Here is a 16,043-nt window from a genome sequence, read left to right as displayed (position 1 = left end):
CAGGATCTAGGTGCCACAGGTTCAGTGTCTGGGGAAGGTCCACCTGCTGCCTCTGGATTGCCTTCCTTTTCTGTAACCTCATGTAGTGGAAGGGATGAGCTGTCCCTCTGGGTCTCTTTTGTAAAGGGCACTGTTGCCATTCCTGAGGACTTTGGTTCCATGACCTATTACTTCTCAAAGGCCACATCTCCTAATACCATCACTGTAGGGGCTGGTATTTCAGCATGAGTTTGGGGTTGCATAAGTATTCCTCTGTGTTTGAGATATTCAGAAGCTTACCTCTCATGTATCCCTCCACAGTTCTCTCAGCCCAATGGTTTAGAATGTGTGGACATAAATTCTCTCTTCATTATCAGGAATACTGTCAAATGCATTTCAGATGTGATGTTTGTTCATTGAATCTTCTATATTGTACTGGTTCTTAGGAGCAGTAACAGCATTCAGTATAAATACTGTATTAGTGAATCTTATCCACTCAAATTTTTGTATGATTCGTTTTGATGCTTCAGATGTCTCTTGGATTGTACACATATTTCTTCTCCATTTCCAGAATCTTGTGGAAGCTGCTACTCATTTGCTTCTATGGGTATGTTAGAAGCAAGAATCCGTATATTAACCAACAATTCTCAGACCCCTATCTTGAGTCCTCAGGAGGTTGTATCTTGTAGCCAGTATGCCCAAGGTAAGTGTTGTATTTCAGGCACTATTTTATGAGCTCCTTACCTATATGTAGTTGGCCATCATTGACAAAGGCAAAAGGACGGTGTGTCACAAAACCCCAGAGCAAATTTCTCCTTGCACAATTGGTTGGTTTTTCGTGGAGTTCACTGCATAATCCAGCAAAATGTCAATGGTTATTATATATTGAGTGCACATTGCCTCTTAAACACAGTATCTAACAGTGCTCAAAACCATTAGAACAAGCAGGAATAGTTCCTAATTATAGGCAGGGAAAAGGCACAAAGTTGTTTTATAATATTGTAAGGGTCACACAGCTTTAAAACATTAAAGTTTTGGTTCCAAACATGGTCTCATTCCAAAACTTAATTCCTATTAAAACCTATGAATACTGGTTTCATTCTAGGAGAATTTTAAAATTCAATACTTAGGCTTCCAGAACAGGCCATATATAATGTTGAAGAAGCACAGTTTCTGCTGATTCTGAGAAAACTCTTATCATTTCATAGTTTTCCTCTGTCAACCTGATATCTGGCCACTGGAAAGTTTCCCCGTTCTCCAGCAGAACTGCTGGTGAATGATTTGTCAGGGAGCCTTTCATTCTAATTGAAATAATTATTAAACACCAACATGTGACCACCATGCCCTGTGGGCTGTGATATATAAAGACAGTCTTTACCCCCATGAAGCTTACAATTAAGTGAGAGAAATAGAAATTAAATCATTATAATGATGAGAAGAATGCTGATGAAAAGGTACAGGGTTGTGGGTGTGTTTCATAGCAGTAATCAGAGGAGGGTGGGAGAAGGCCTTGGCAGGAGGTTTCCAGGGAATACTTATCTGAGGAGGAGCCAAGGTCTAGGTCTGGCTCTCTAGCAGGAATGGTAATCATTATTTTTTGTAGTATTTGCATTAACTTAAATCCCTGGTATTATTACTATCCATATTTTGCAGAGGTTCAGAGAAGTTAAATCCTTCACAAAGCTTTGTATTTATACCTACATAGTCTTCAGAGCCTCCCCCCTTAACCACTGTGCCTTAGCTATCTTCCACATTAGGTGCTAAATTAGCATCTATTATGAAAGTGGGTGAAAGGATAATCAGGCAGAAGGCAAACAGGAGGACAGATGAAGTGCCATGTAAGCAAGAACAATTTCCAGGAGTAACATGAAGAATAATGGAGCAGAGGAGAAACAGACGAAGTGTCACAATTTCTGCTGTGCCTTTTTCCATCTAATAAGCAATCCATGTTATTCATCCACAGGCTGTGAAGGTGGTTTCCCATACCTCATCGCAGGAAAGTATGCCCAAGACTTCGGGCTGGTGGAAGAAGCCTGCTTTCCCTACACGGGCACCGATTCCCCGTGCACTGTGAGGGAAGACTGCTTTCGCTACTACTCCTCCCAATACTACTACGTGGGAGGTTTCTACGGGGGCTGCAATGAAGCCCTGATGAAGCTTGAGCTGGTCCATCATGGGCCCATGGCTGTCGCTTTTGAAGTGCATGATGATTTCCTACACTACCACAGTGGGATCTATCACCACACTGGGCTGAGAGACCCTTTTAACCCCTTTGAGCTGACAAATCATGCTGTTCTGCTCGTGGGGTATGGCACCGACTCGGCCACTGGGATAGATTACTGGATTGTTAAAAATAGCTGGGGCGCCAACTGGGGTGAGAATGGCTACTTCAGGATCCGCAGAGGAACTGACGAATGTGCGATTGAAAGCATAGCAATGGCAGCCACACCGATTCCTAAATTGTAGGGTGTACCTCCCAGTATTTCATACAGGTCACACCAGTCATAAAAGGAGTTGAGTGATTCACATACTTGAGACTTTTACAACAGCGATTTCAGAAACTTAACAACTTCCAAAAAATTTCTGTGAAGATTTTTTTCCTTTAAAATCAAAACCACCCTTGATTTTTATATTATGTCTTCCTGCCAATCCCTGGCCTGTTTTTTTCTAACTACTCAGTTAAATAATGTTTTTTTGTTAGTGATGGTTAAGCTGTCAAGTAATGGGTTTTGTTCATGATTTGTGATTCAAGGAAATGTTATATTTTAAATATTGATGCAAAAGTACAAGCTTATTTTTAAATTGTACAAATCACAAGACAATATGGCAATGATTATTAAAATTATTTACAGTTTTTTGTAAGTGTTCACATGATATGTATTATAGAACATCTGTGTGTGCTTAAGAGAATTTTTGCCACTGATTCCTTCAGTTAGATTCACTTGTGTCATCTATAGAAGGAAGCAATTTGAGAGTACTTCAATTAGGAGAAGAATCTTTTAACCGTTATGACAAGGGATATACTCAGTTAATGCTAATGAACCCAAAGATCATCCCTGAATATTTGATAAGCCAGAGACCATTAGTAAAAGAAAGGAGTTTTGATACAATCTGTATGTTGATTAAACTACTTCTTAATGATATGTATCTTGCATTTGGAAGTATTGGTTAAGTTCCACTGGTGAATACTAATAGCTGAATGAATGTAATATTAAAAGTTTAGATGTGGATGACTCTTCGGAGTCTCTAAGGGATATTTCACAATGACACAAAACCACTATGCTAAGTAAATAATGTGACAGCTATTAGAAATAATGTGACAGCTCACCTGATCCGCCTGATCAAATGTTTACTTAACATAGAAAGGGAAAAGGGTATACTCGTATATTGCTGTTGGGACTGCATATTGGTACAACCACTCTGGAAATTCTTCAGAAAAACTTTAAATGGAATCACCATTTGACCCAGTTATCCCACTCCTTGGTATATACCCAAAGGACTTAAAAACAGCATACTATAGTGACACAGCCACATCTTTGTTTAACTAGCAGCATAATTCACAATGGATAAGCTGTAGAAAAGTGCCCTTCAGCAGATGAATGGATAAAGAAATTGTATATATATATATATACACAAATGGAAAAACAGAATGACTTTATGACATTTGCGGGAAATTGGATGGATCTGGAGATTATCATGCTAAGGAAAATAAGTCAATCCCAAAAAACCAAAGATAGTGTTCTCTGTGATATGTGTATGGTAACATACAAGGTGGGGGAGAGGATTCAATCCTCTGAACTAGAAGTTCAGTAGATTGTATAAAGGGGAATGAAAAGAAGGGAGCGGGGACAGAAATAGGAAAGATAGTGGAATGAATCTGACTTAATTGTCCTATGTACATAAATAAATATACCTCAGTGAATCTCCAACTCATGTACGACTACAAGACTGGGATTCTAATTAGAATAAGATGTATTCCATGTTTGTATAAACATGTCATGATATACTCTACCAGTCTAAAAAGAAGAAAAAAATTAAAAAGAGAAATAATGGGACAGGCAAATTAGGTAGTTAAAGATCAAAAACATAATCAAGAACCAGAGCCTTTAGGATTTCTGTGGAGATCATACAAACTGACCTCCACTTTGTACAGATACACTGCAGCTTAAAGGACAAATAACTCATCTCAAGTCACACATCTGGTAAGTGATGGAGTTATGATTAAACCTAGATCTTCTAAATGCAGTTGTCCTGGAGAACCTTAGAGCTCTTGTTACCAAAATGTGTAAAATTACCAAGGATATGAAATTACCAAGGATATGGAATTACCAAGGATATGCATGCTTGGAAATGTCTTCTTGACATTCTTGACATTGTAATTCTCAGAGTTTTGTCTTAAACCTGATTTTGTTTGTGTGTCTGTGTGTTGAAATTTTCTAAAGTGAAATTTTTACTACCTTTGAGGTAGGCTCTAGGAGTATGTACCATGTTTAAGGTGTGCTTTTTTTTTTTTGGAGTGGGGGAGCTTTCTAGCACCTACCACATACTTTAACCTTTCACTGCATTGTAACAAGGAAATGCAGACATTGATTGACAGGAATAGCACATGACCTATCAACCAGAAGACCTCCAGCAAGATAGTTTTCTTTGTTACTATTATTATTGATTGAATGTAATTTTGGTCATATGTTATGCCCTGCCTTGCTGCTATGTGAAAGTTTAAACAGATTTTGAAATCAAGTATGAGTTTATTTTTCGCTGAAATTTATAAAGATACTACCCGTCATCTTAACAGACAAGATTTAGTTTAGCATGACCTTTTGTGTGGTTGACTGGAACAGCAGTCAACCAACACTTGTCAGAACAACTCATCAAAATGCAGAGTACCTGTGCTGTTGCATGATTCTGTGAGGCTCTGATCTTAAGGAAAATCATTGCTAGCATCAAGCTCTAAATACCATAGAAAATATTGGAAGGTCAAATACAGGTGTGAACCTAATCAACTGTGGGAACCAGTTCTTACAAGCCTGATTAATTAAGAACAAGCAATGGCTTGAAGAGTTCCTAAGTTTTCAGAAATTGCAAAAGAATCAGAAGAGGAACAAGATCTCAAGTTACACTACATTCAGCCTGGATTATTCTGAAGTAGGAGGCAGCTTTTCCTATAAAGCAAGTCACTTATTTCTGCCCCCTGGTGGAATTCATTAATGACAATTCCTAAATGGAATAGTATGGTTCCATAAGTCATGTCATTAGACTGTTAATTGGTATAAAAAAGCAAGTTTTATTATCTAAAATGTGTTTATATTGGTGCTAGTTGATTATATAATCAGTTTGTTGACAAATTTAGCTCTGGAAAAAATAGGATAAGTCCTCTGGCTAACCTTCCTAAAGACCTTCTCAAAAACTCCACAGGAGTAGATGCACCGTTGACACAGCACAGCATAGTATTGACTCTGGAGTCATAGTGCTTGCATAAGATTTCTGGTTCTGACAAGAGTCCTGAAATCGTAGGCAGCTTCCTTAACCTACCTGTGCTATTTCTTCCTCTGTAAAATGAAGCTAATGGTATAGCTGACTTAATGTGAATTCTCCCTCTTTCAGCTCTCATTATTTGAAACAGCGGAATCAAATGGATTTACATTTGCATTTTAAAATGACATTGCTTGTCATTTAACCTCAGGTCTTTCACCATCCCAAGTAGGGGAACTAAAGCAGATTAAGATATTGAAGTTTTCCTGGCAATCCAACTTTGCTCTCTGAATTCTGTCTGACCTCCAACCACTGAACTCATGAACTGAATTGAGTTGGAGTGTAAGGAACACAAGTACTCACTTCACAGAATTCTCTGAGGATCAAATGCCTTCATATATGCAAAGTAGGTAGAACACTGCTTGGCACATAGTAGGGAGTGAATAAATATTAGTTACTACTCAGTTCATTTTTCTGAATTCAAATTGTCAAATAATCTTTTGCTGCAGCAAAGCAGTTATGAAGTATTCTATAAAAATTCTACCTTACTCTGAGCTATGAGAGGGCTTATGGCTTTTTTTTTTTTTTTTTTTTTTTTTTTTTTTTTCAAAGTGAAAGACCTACAGAGGAACACTGACCTAAGGAAACCCATGCAGAGAAAACTTCAAAAATTTTGAATTAGGGAAATGCTTTTGACTTGGATTTTTCCCCCTCTTTCGTACAGAATTTTTCACACCCCAACCCCCATTGCTTCTGTTGCTGCATGTGGGGAGGGAACAATGAGTTTAAGTGAAGGAGCTTTATAGTAAGGAGTCCCCACCAGAGAAGAATCACTGCAACATTGAAGTGAACAAAGCTGGGGTTGATCTAAGATTTTAACAATTTAAGTTTCCTGTTCATACTCTAAACAGCATTAAGATGAGAATAAAAGATGTAACATTGGTGTGGAAGGTTTTCTAGTCCAACTCTGCCATTAAAACAGGGCCTGTTTATGACTTTTGAAGTAACACGCCTACGGTTATAGCCAGTAAAGATAAATCTAGAACCTCAGTCTGTCCAGAAAGCTCTACTGTATCTACTGCCTCCCAATTAAAAAAAAAAATGGAGAAAGAAATCTAAATGTGAGACAAACAATCTCTCCTTATTTCTATAAAATCATTTCGAAGATCCTTTGCAGCTCTCAGAAATCCTTTTCTGCTCTTGGGGCAAAAAGGCTCTCTGTGCACTTAATCCATGTGTGGCAGTTTAGAAGCTTCTATTTTATGGTTTTCCTCTAAATATGTTCATATTTGTAACTCTTAAATAAAGGCTTAACTCCATTTTACAGTCAGAATTTCCTTGCTGAAATTGAGCTTTAGAGATACCATAAACTAGCTGGAAATTGTGACACATGCCTATAATCCCAGTGGCTCTAGAGGCTGAGGCAGGAAGATCACCAGTTCAAAGACAGCCTCAGCAACTGATCGAGGCCCTAAGCAACTCTGTGAGACCCTGTCTCTAAATAAAATACAAAATAAGACTGGGGATGTGGCTCAGTGGTTGAGCGCCCCTGAATGCAATCCCTGGTACCCCACAAAAACGAGATACCAGAATGTTCTACTCTGATGGGAAGAATAGGAACTTGACATCATGTGTTAGTCAGCCACAGTGGGGTAGTTAGCCACTGAGTCTAATGAAATATTAGCTGTAATATGTTGACTTCACTGAGTTGTAATTCTGATTGAAAGTGCACATATGTCTAAAATTATCTGAGCTATAAAATAATTGAAACCTCAGTAGACTGGTCATGTCATACTATGCCTACATGTTGGCAGCAAACAAAAATTGCAGAGGGTGAACTCACTCTGGACAGGAAATGCAACATAGACCCCCTTTTTTTTTTTGTAGTGCTGGGGATTGAGCCCAGGACCTTGTGCTTGTGAGGCAAGCACTCTACCAACTGAGCTACATCCCCAGTCCGCAACATAGACTTTTGACAATGTATTTTTCTTTTCAGAAATTGTCAGTGAATTTTTATTTTATTTATTTATATGCAGTGCAGCGACTTGAACCTAGTTCCTCAAACATGCAAGAGGCAAGCACTCTACCACTGAGCCACAACCTCAGACCCCTTATTTTCAGAATTTTATCAAGACCCATTCTTTTGCAATGCCTTTTAATAGTAAGTAGAAATAACAAATTCAACCTCTCCTCTTCTAACTTTGAGGCTGTGATGCTGATGCAATACTTTGCTTTTGAACTTTATGCCCTAAAAGATGATTTGTTTTTTGAAATTCCATTCTGTATGTAGGTGAATGGGGAAAGAGTGTGATAAACTTCAGACTCTCCAAATTGAGAAAATATAGCAGACCTGTTCCTTTCTCTAATGCAAAAGGTCTAAAGAGATTGAAATCCCAACAATCAATTGAAAAGAAATAAGTTGGAGAAATAATCTTCCCTGAGGAGATGAGGGAAATGCCAGGAAGCTAAGGCTGTGCATTAAAGTAATCATTGAGATTATTTATTTTCTGTAATGTATTTTCTGAACCTTCAAAAGCATTGAATAGTTTCAATGTAGTTTAAGATAAGGGATAGAAAATGAATGCTTTCAGTATAAGATTTTTATACCCCCGTTCCCTCTTGCAGGGTTTCTGGAAAGCTAAAATAAAAGCCCTGTTTTTCTTTTAGGTTGACTATTCTTATGCCATCATAAGCAGGGGACACTATTCCCAATAGAATCAGACACAATCCTGGCTCTGCAGGCTAAAATTCAGTTGAGTATAAAGGATGAATCTATGGAAAGAATGTAAACAAGGTAGTATTGTGCCATGAAAAAAATGTACAATGTGGGCTTTGTAATCAGTCCTTATTGTGAGTCTTTGCTTCTCCAATGTTTGTTATTTGAGCTTTGTTCAGTTACTGAAGAGAGAGTTCTGACTGTGAGTGTCCTTGCCTATTAAAAGACATTGCTAATAGCTGGCTTTGGCAAAGTTAAAAAAAAAATAAAGCAATTAGTGTTTATATGTAACATACCTCCTTTTAAAAACAGGTTTAAAGTATTTTACAAAAGTAGAGATGCAATGTAAAATAAGCTAAAAAGTGAGTAAACTGAATTAAAGGAAAGATAAAGGTAGAAAAGTAGACTGTGATCATGAAGTAAATTCTGTACAGATTCTCACATGTTACTCGATACACGGAGCTCGCTCCTCAACTAGGGGCAGTTTTGCTCCTCAGGAGCCATTTGGTAATGATTATAGACATTTGGGGTTGTCACACTTGGGGAGAGGGGAACATGATACCACATCTAGTTAGTAGAGGGCAGGTGGACAGCTAAACATTCTACAATGTGCAGGACAGTCCTCCACATGAAGAATTATCTAACCCAAATAGCAAAAATACTGAGGTAGAAAAAAATTGGGTCTGTAGCACGTTAACTTCCCTGCACTCTTTCCCAGAACGAATAAATGTTATGGGCTTTGGGAAACAGAGAGAAACTTAAGGCTTAAAGTTATCCTACAGGTTTCCAAAGAAGATTATGGAACTTGGGCTGAACTTTGAAAACTCAAAGGTAGTAAAGGCATGTGAGTCCAAGGGGATGGGAAAGGTAAGAGAAACGAAAGAAGACACAGAGGCATCCCTGCATCCCTTGGTTTCAGGATGGCAGCCAGAGCCCATTCTGCAATAACCTTCACCCAATAGGAACCCATTGCATGGCTTTAAAAGACACAACATTTCTTAAATGCAAAGCTATGCTTTATAATAATGGGACTCATTAATGATCCAGAAATTGCAAAGAAACCTAAAAAAAATGAAAAAATAGTGGAGGGAGACAGTGGGAAGGATAGGGATAATTAGAGGACTGTGTGTGAGAGAAGATTCTTTTATAGAAAATGTGCACACCATTCAGTTGAACAAAACTTTATTCAAGGTAAGGACAAGAAGGAAGATTGTAATATTTTTACTTAAAAAGAACATTTGTTTAAGTTGTTGATCCTTTACTCCTGCTAGGTCATGGGCCCTTTTGATACTGATAAAAACTATAGATTCTTCCCTGAAAAAAATGCACCTGCTCCTCCTACATTTTGCATAAAATGTCAGCAGACTCATGGAAACTTATGAGCCTGTGTGTAGTAAACTTATGTATACACAGGTCATTTTTCTCTCAAGAAGTAGCCATTCTAAAACACAGATTTTTCAGTTTTCTTTCACTTATAGGCAAAGAGGAGTCACCAAGAAGGCTTAGCAGGTGGGATTCAGGGAGCTGTGCCAGTGAGGTGACTCGACTTCCAGTCTAATCCCATTTGAGCTCAGACCCTGCTTGGAGGCTGAGCTCCCTATTTGCTCCTGGAGTCTTAGTGGTGTTCTCAGTTCCAGTCCTTCTCTGTTTCTCTGAGATTTGGATGTCATTCTGCCATCATCATCTCTGGAGAAAAGACTGATGGGTAAACCCCGCCATTCCTCCTACAAGTGGGGAAAAACTTTCTGATGCCTACTGCCTGCCTTAGGACTTCTTCCTTTGTGCAGTGTCTGGATTCCCTCCCCCCACGCTCTTCTCGGTCACAGGAGCCATATCTTGCCTTTCCATGGCCCCGCCCCTTGAGGCTTGCAGCTGCCTCCTCACCTTCACTGTCCACTGTGGCAGCTGCACCCAGGAAGACTCCAGCTGACAAATTTTACTGTATGTTTGCACCAGTTAGATCTGTCTTTGCAGGTAATAATGATAACTGCCATTTTCCAAGTTCTCTCTGTTCCAGGGGATGTGGTAAGCTCTTTATAGCATGTTTCATTTAATTTCTTATAAACATCCTGTTTTACAGATAACAAGAACACCACTTAAGGATCACTTGTCCTAAATCACAGAGCCCATACTTTACTTGATATTGGAGCCTAGGGCCAAAGCTTTTAAACACCTAATATTGCCTTCAAGTGTGTTGTCCCTATATTTTTTGGTGGGGGGCAGTACTAGGGATTGAACCCAGGGGTACTCTACCAGTGAGCTACATACCCAGTCTGTTTTATTTTTTTATTTTAAGAGAGGGTCTTGCTCATTTTCTGGGGCTGGCCTTGAAATTGAAATTCTCCTGCCTTAGCCTCCAAATCACTGGGATTATAGATGTGTGTGCCACCATGCCTGGCTGCTTCCCCGCCTCCCTTTGCAATAATAGGGATTGAAATCAGGATTTTGAGCAGGTTAGGCAAGTTATCTATCACTGAGCTACATCTCCAGCCCTTTCCTTGTGTTTTTGTAGTCAACTGTCACATTCATACAAACCCTGAGAGATAAGAGGACATCTTCAGCATTTTAAACAGAGATAACAAAGGATGGTGTCTTGGTTCATTTTCTGTTGCTGTAACAGAATACCCAAGACTGGATAATTTATAAAGAAAAGAGGTTTATTTTGATTCACAGTTCTGTAGTTTGACATGTCCAAAACCATGTCATTGGCATCTTCTCAGCTTCTGGTGAGGGTTCTATCTCGCTTCAACTCATGATGCAAAGCAGAAGGAAGCATGTGGAAGTGACAAAAGAGGACTTGCTTTATAACCACCCACTAATCCAGTCTCAAGGGAATGAGAACTCACTCATGTGAGAAAAACATTAATCTATTCACAAGATTCAAACACCTCCCACTAGAACCCACCTCCCAAAACTGCTGAGCTGAGGACCAAGCTTGAACGTGAAATTTGGTGGGGACAAACCATTTTCAAGCAGCAGGTCGTCTCATAGAAGGGAGAGATGGGTTGTGTGTGGTGGAGCACACCTGTTATCCCAGCAACTTGGGAGGTTAAAGCTGGAGGGTCCAAGTTCCAGACCAGTTCAGCAACTTAGTGAAATCCTGTCTCAAATTAGAAATCTAAAAAAGCACTGGGTGTGTGGCTTAGTTGTAGGGGTGCAACCCATGGTAACACACACACACACATACACACACACACACACACAAAAGAGGAGTTAACTCACAAGGGAGGTAGTGAGGAAAGGATGATAAGCTATCTTTTAAGCTGGACTTTAGCTGACCACGGCAAAAGCTGTGTGAACTTTGACTTTTAACAATTGTCTTACGAGAAATGTGATAGCAGTTCTCAGGAAAGATTTGGCAAACCTAATGTTTAGCATATTTGCAACAACTTCTATAAACTCAAGGGAAAAATATTTTCAGTCTGTGTACTTGGCCCTCCAAGGGAGAGTGGATCATTTTACTTGGAGTGCAATATCAGGGGAAGTATTGAGGACAGCAATATCCCTTCTGGAAGGAAGGAAGGGAGGGAGGGAGGGAGGGATGGAGGGAGGGAGGGAGGTAGGAAAGATGAGGGGAGATTAGAAAGAAGGAAGGAAGGAAGATATCTCTGCTATATTTCATGTCCCCCAGGATATTGGTAGAAAGACATCAACTCTGGGTTCACAGAAAACTTAACATCAACCTAAGCACTCAATGATGGCTTTCTGTTTATGTGAACTATTTACCTGCCAGGCTTTTGAAGTTTGGGATAATAAAAGAATATAAACAAGAGACATACCAAAAATTTTTGCATGAATTTTTTCCTTGAAGTCAGTTCAGAGCTCTTTAGCATGAAGACTGCTAGCTTTGAAAAACTTCCAGAAAACATCTCTTATGGGAAGCCTCTTTGTTTTTGTTTTGGAGCAAGTTTGTGCAATTAATCACAGTATTATTTATAGTTATAAAAATTTGGAAACAACCTAGAGGTCCAAAAATAAAAAAATTATATCATTTAGAGTGCACAGTTTAAAATTTATTGTATAATGTTAAAAATAAGCATGGCACCAATATAACAACATTAAAAAATATGTTAGGTGGGAAAATGAAGCTGTGTCTTGTTATGTAAATCTAAGTGGATATGTATGCACTTTCAAAAGAGCAGGTGGACTATAAATGGCTAAACAAGTTATATTCCTTATTATTTTTGTTATAAAATGACTATATTATAAATAACAGGAATGGTAATCAAAATTTGTATGGCCAAAGCCCTCAGCATATAAATATGCTTGAGTCTTTCTTCCTTCACAAGTCACCAACTCTTCACTTTCTGCAAGTATCACTTTATTCTTTCCTCTTCTCAATAGCTAAGACTCTTCAAAGATTTTTTTTACCTTCTCATTTTGTGCTTTCTGCTCCGTCTATTTAAATCCTCTAGGTTATTTCTTTGATTATTCACATCAAAGTAAGCACCATGTACCCTGTTACTGAAAATGGTTTTCAGTCTTGTGTTTTCTTAGGGGGGGATACTGGGGCTTGAACTCAGCGTTACTCGACCACTAAGCCACATCCCCAGCCCTATTTTGTATTTTATTTAGAGACAGAGTCTCACTGAGTTGCTAAGTGCCTCGCTTTTGCTGATGCTGGCTTTGAACTCATGATTCTCCTGCCTCGGACTCCTGAGCAGCAGGGATTACAGGTGTGTGCCACCATGCCTGGTGGTTTTCAGTCTTTATCTTAGCATCTAGTCATTTTTTTCTTCAAGTTGTAATTCCTAGCTTTCAGATCTCAATTTCTTTGCAATTTTCTTTGCAGGTTCCTCCATCTATTCCTTAAATTTTATTATTATTCCAGCTTCTACACCAATTTCCTTTTCTCCATCACTACTCACTTCATTCAGTGAGCTTACCTCAATACACATTATGTATATGCTGGCAAGTCCCAAATCTAGCTTCCATCTCCAGGACTCCTGCATTACTTATCTGTTGTGACATGACAAATTTCCTAAAACTTTAGTGGCTTAAGCCAATATATATTCATTATCTTACAGTTTCTGTGGATTAAGAATTTGGGCTCAGGCTTTCCTGAATTATTTGCTTCCCCTCTCTCACAAGACTGCCATCAAGGTGTATGAGCCCCTGGGCTGAAGTCTCATCCAAAGGCTCAGTTTGGAAAGGCTCACTCCACTGGTCAGAGAATCAGTTCAGTTCCTTGCAGGTTCGTGGAGTAAGCCAATTCAATCCTTGCTGGCTGTTGACAGAAGGCCTCAGTGCCTTGCCATGTGGGCCTCTCCAACATGACAGTTTGCTTCATCAAAATGGGTGAACTGTAAAAGCAATAGAGTAATTAGAGAGACAGGATTCACACTCCTTGTAACCTAATCACAGAAGAGACAACTCAATTTTCCATATTCTATCATTTAGAAGTCAATTATTCAAGGAAAGGATATTATATACTCACTGGCGTATTGAGGCAAAATTTCCATTAACAAATGAAGCATGCAGGAAATCGGATCACAACTTTTTTTTTCTTCCTACCAAAAGGAAAGCTTATTCCCTTCTTTCTGGTTAATGGTACTACCATTCACTAATTTCCAAAAATAGAAATCTTGACATATTTATTCCTGCTTGACATTCAGTTACATCTGTCTGTCCACACATGTCAATCTTAAGCTATCATGATCTGTAGCCCACCTTTCTGCTGTGGTCTCCTGCTATACCTTTCTACCACTAGTCCTCCCAACAGCAATGGTGATAATATCTCCAGTTCCTGTTTAAAATCCTTAATTGGTTTCCCACAGCTAGGAATATTTCAAGGAGGATAAAGCTAGTAATTCTGGAAATACGAATTCAATAAGCCTGTGATTTTCATAATGCAAGTGCCAGAAATATAAACTTGGCAAGATCTCCTTGGCTGATAGAGATATATAGATGTTGAATGATAAATATTGTGATGGCTATAGTTTTCTCTGTAAATAAGATCTGAACTCAATAAGGTGTAAGAGGTGCTGGTTTGATGTGGAATCTCAAACATGGGGAATGTAAACTTGAAACAGTTGTATTTGTTTGCAGTAACTGCTATCAATTATTTTTAAAACGTTATCTTTTTGGAAGACTGAATCCCTTGAAGATATTTCTGTCCTATTTTACAAATTTCTAGGCATTTTCATTTATTAAAAACAGGCCTGAGAAACTCAGACCTGCTTGCTGTAACATTTCAGTACCTCAAGGGCTCTGCAGGGAGCCAAGGCAAGAAGAGGAAAGTGATAGAGCTTCCTCCAGGCAGAGACAGGAGTCTGTGCATACCAGTTCAGAGTCCTACTACCTCCCCAGATCATGTGAGAGTCCTGCTACTTGAAGATGCGGTGGTGTGCTTTTAACAAACCTCCTCTTCCTTTTTCTGATCTTGTCACAGGATGAGGATGACGAAGAGTGAAAATGGCATTTCCTACCAGTTGTAATGTGACAGGTTATCAGATATTTCAAACATTGCCCCAACTGTTGTCGCAGAAGGTGATGTTGCTAGTTCTGAATTGTTTGGAGTGCCAGTACAAATGGATGTAAGTGGTGTAAATTGGAGGTTGATCACCTACACTTATTTCAATCCATGCGGTCCATGATTTCAAGGAGAAGCCATCAGATTCCCTGAAAATACTTCCTATCTTCAAATTCATTTTAGCGGGATTAATTTCCCAGGTTTGGAAAATAGTTGATGCTTGCTATTCTGACAGCCCCATTTAAAAATGGGATATAAATGATGACCTTTCTTGAGGACATATGGGAAAGAACTCTAAAAACTCTTAAGACTTGGTTTGGCAGAGGCAATTTCCCATTCAATAACGAGTAGTGTTTTTCGCACTTGGCTGCAGTACTTTTGTAGCTGGCAGCTGAGTTATCTTGGCCTCTGCCCAGAACTCTGGCCTCGAATGCTGATCTTCAAATCTCCTGGTTAGCTGAAGAAGGATTTAAAGCACTTAATGATCATTTACATGTCAAAAAAAGACATTATATTAACCTCATTTTGAGACACTGCCTATCTAAATGAAATGGTCACAATACTAGATAAAATAATTACCTTTGGAATGGTATTATTTGTATTGTTCTTCAGAACAACATTTAAAAGGATTACTGTAGGTTTTTAAAAGTTCATTTTATAGATAAAAAAAAAAAAAAAATCAAACTGAGGTTCAGTGAGACCAAAAACATGGATCACAGTGTTTAGAAGCACCAGAACTTGAGTTTATTTATAGGTCTGGATATAAGCCTAATCTCTTTCCATTACACCACATTATTTTCAATGTATACTTTCTCAAATACAATGTAGTAGGTCTTCAGTTAGTAATTCTTCCTGTAACTATACCTGGCAGAAAATAATATAGATTTCAGCCAAGGATGACTTGGAGAATTATTTATGTCTTCTTTAGAAATCATATTTTTATGTTCTTCCTGAAATTAATTATCTTACCCACAATCAATCCATTATTACAAATAGGTATGGTCTTGGTTTTCTACAAATATGTCCATAATCAAGTGTTTCCTGGTGCCATAAACAAGGCATACTTATGTTTTTACTTTTCTAGAAAATTTATATTAACTAGGATCCACTGCTTCTCTAAAATGACCCATAACCTTATCTGGCTGAGTGCTGTGGCACATCCAATGAGGTTTTTGCTATTAGAAAAGGCAGCAGCATAGTGTCTCCTTTATAGTAAAAGCTAATAATAGTAACTCACTGTCTTTCATTTGATAATAATTATCACTTAATGCAATCTTGTTCATAATATTTCCTATCATATTTTATTTAATTTTTTCTTGGAGAAGAGAGATTAGAAAAATGGGCCAGGACTCTGTGGGAAACTGTAACACAGACAAAGAGATACTCAAAGTTCTGGAGAGGAAG

The 16,043-nt window shown here is 38.5% G+C and overlaps 1 protein-coding gene across 1 annotated transcript in view; it reads left to right on the top strand.

Annotated features, from left to right (window-relative positions):
* CTSC (cathepsin C) overlaps positions 1-2,833 on the top strand; it is a 33,487-nt gene extending 30,654 nt beyond the window's left edge. The window contains exons 6-7 of the mRNA XM_079105613.1: positions 551-682; positions 1,943-2,833. Coding sequence (XP_078961739.1) covers positions 551-682; positions 1,943-2,445 — 635 coding nt within the window. The 3' untranslated portion in view covers positions 2,446-2,833. The remainder of the gene's footprint in view (positions 1-550; positions 683-1,942) is intronic.
* The last annotated feature ends 13,210 nt before the right edge of the window (positions 2,834-16,043 follow it).

Source organism: Sciurus vulgaris (genome assembly GCF_902686455.1).
Source record: "Sciurus vulgaris genome assembly, chromosome: 11".
NCBI classification, from domain to species: domain Eukaryota; kingdom Metazoa; phylum Chordata; class Mammalia; order Rodentia; family Sciuridae; genus Sciurus; species Sciurus vulgaris.
This window is presented reverse-complemented; position numbering and strand designations above follow the sequence as displayed.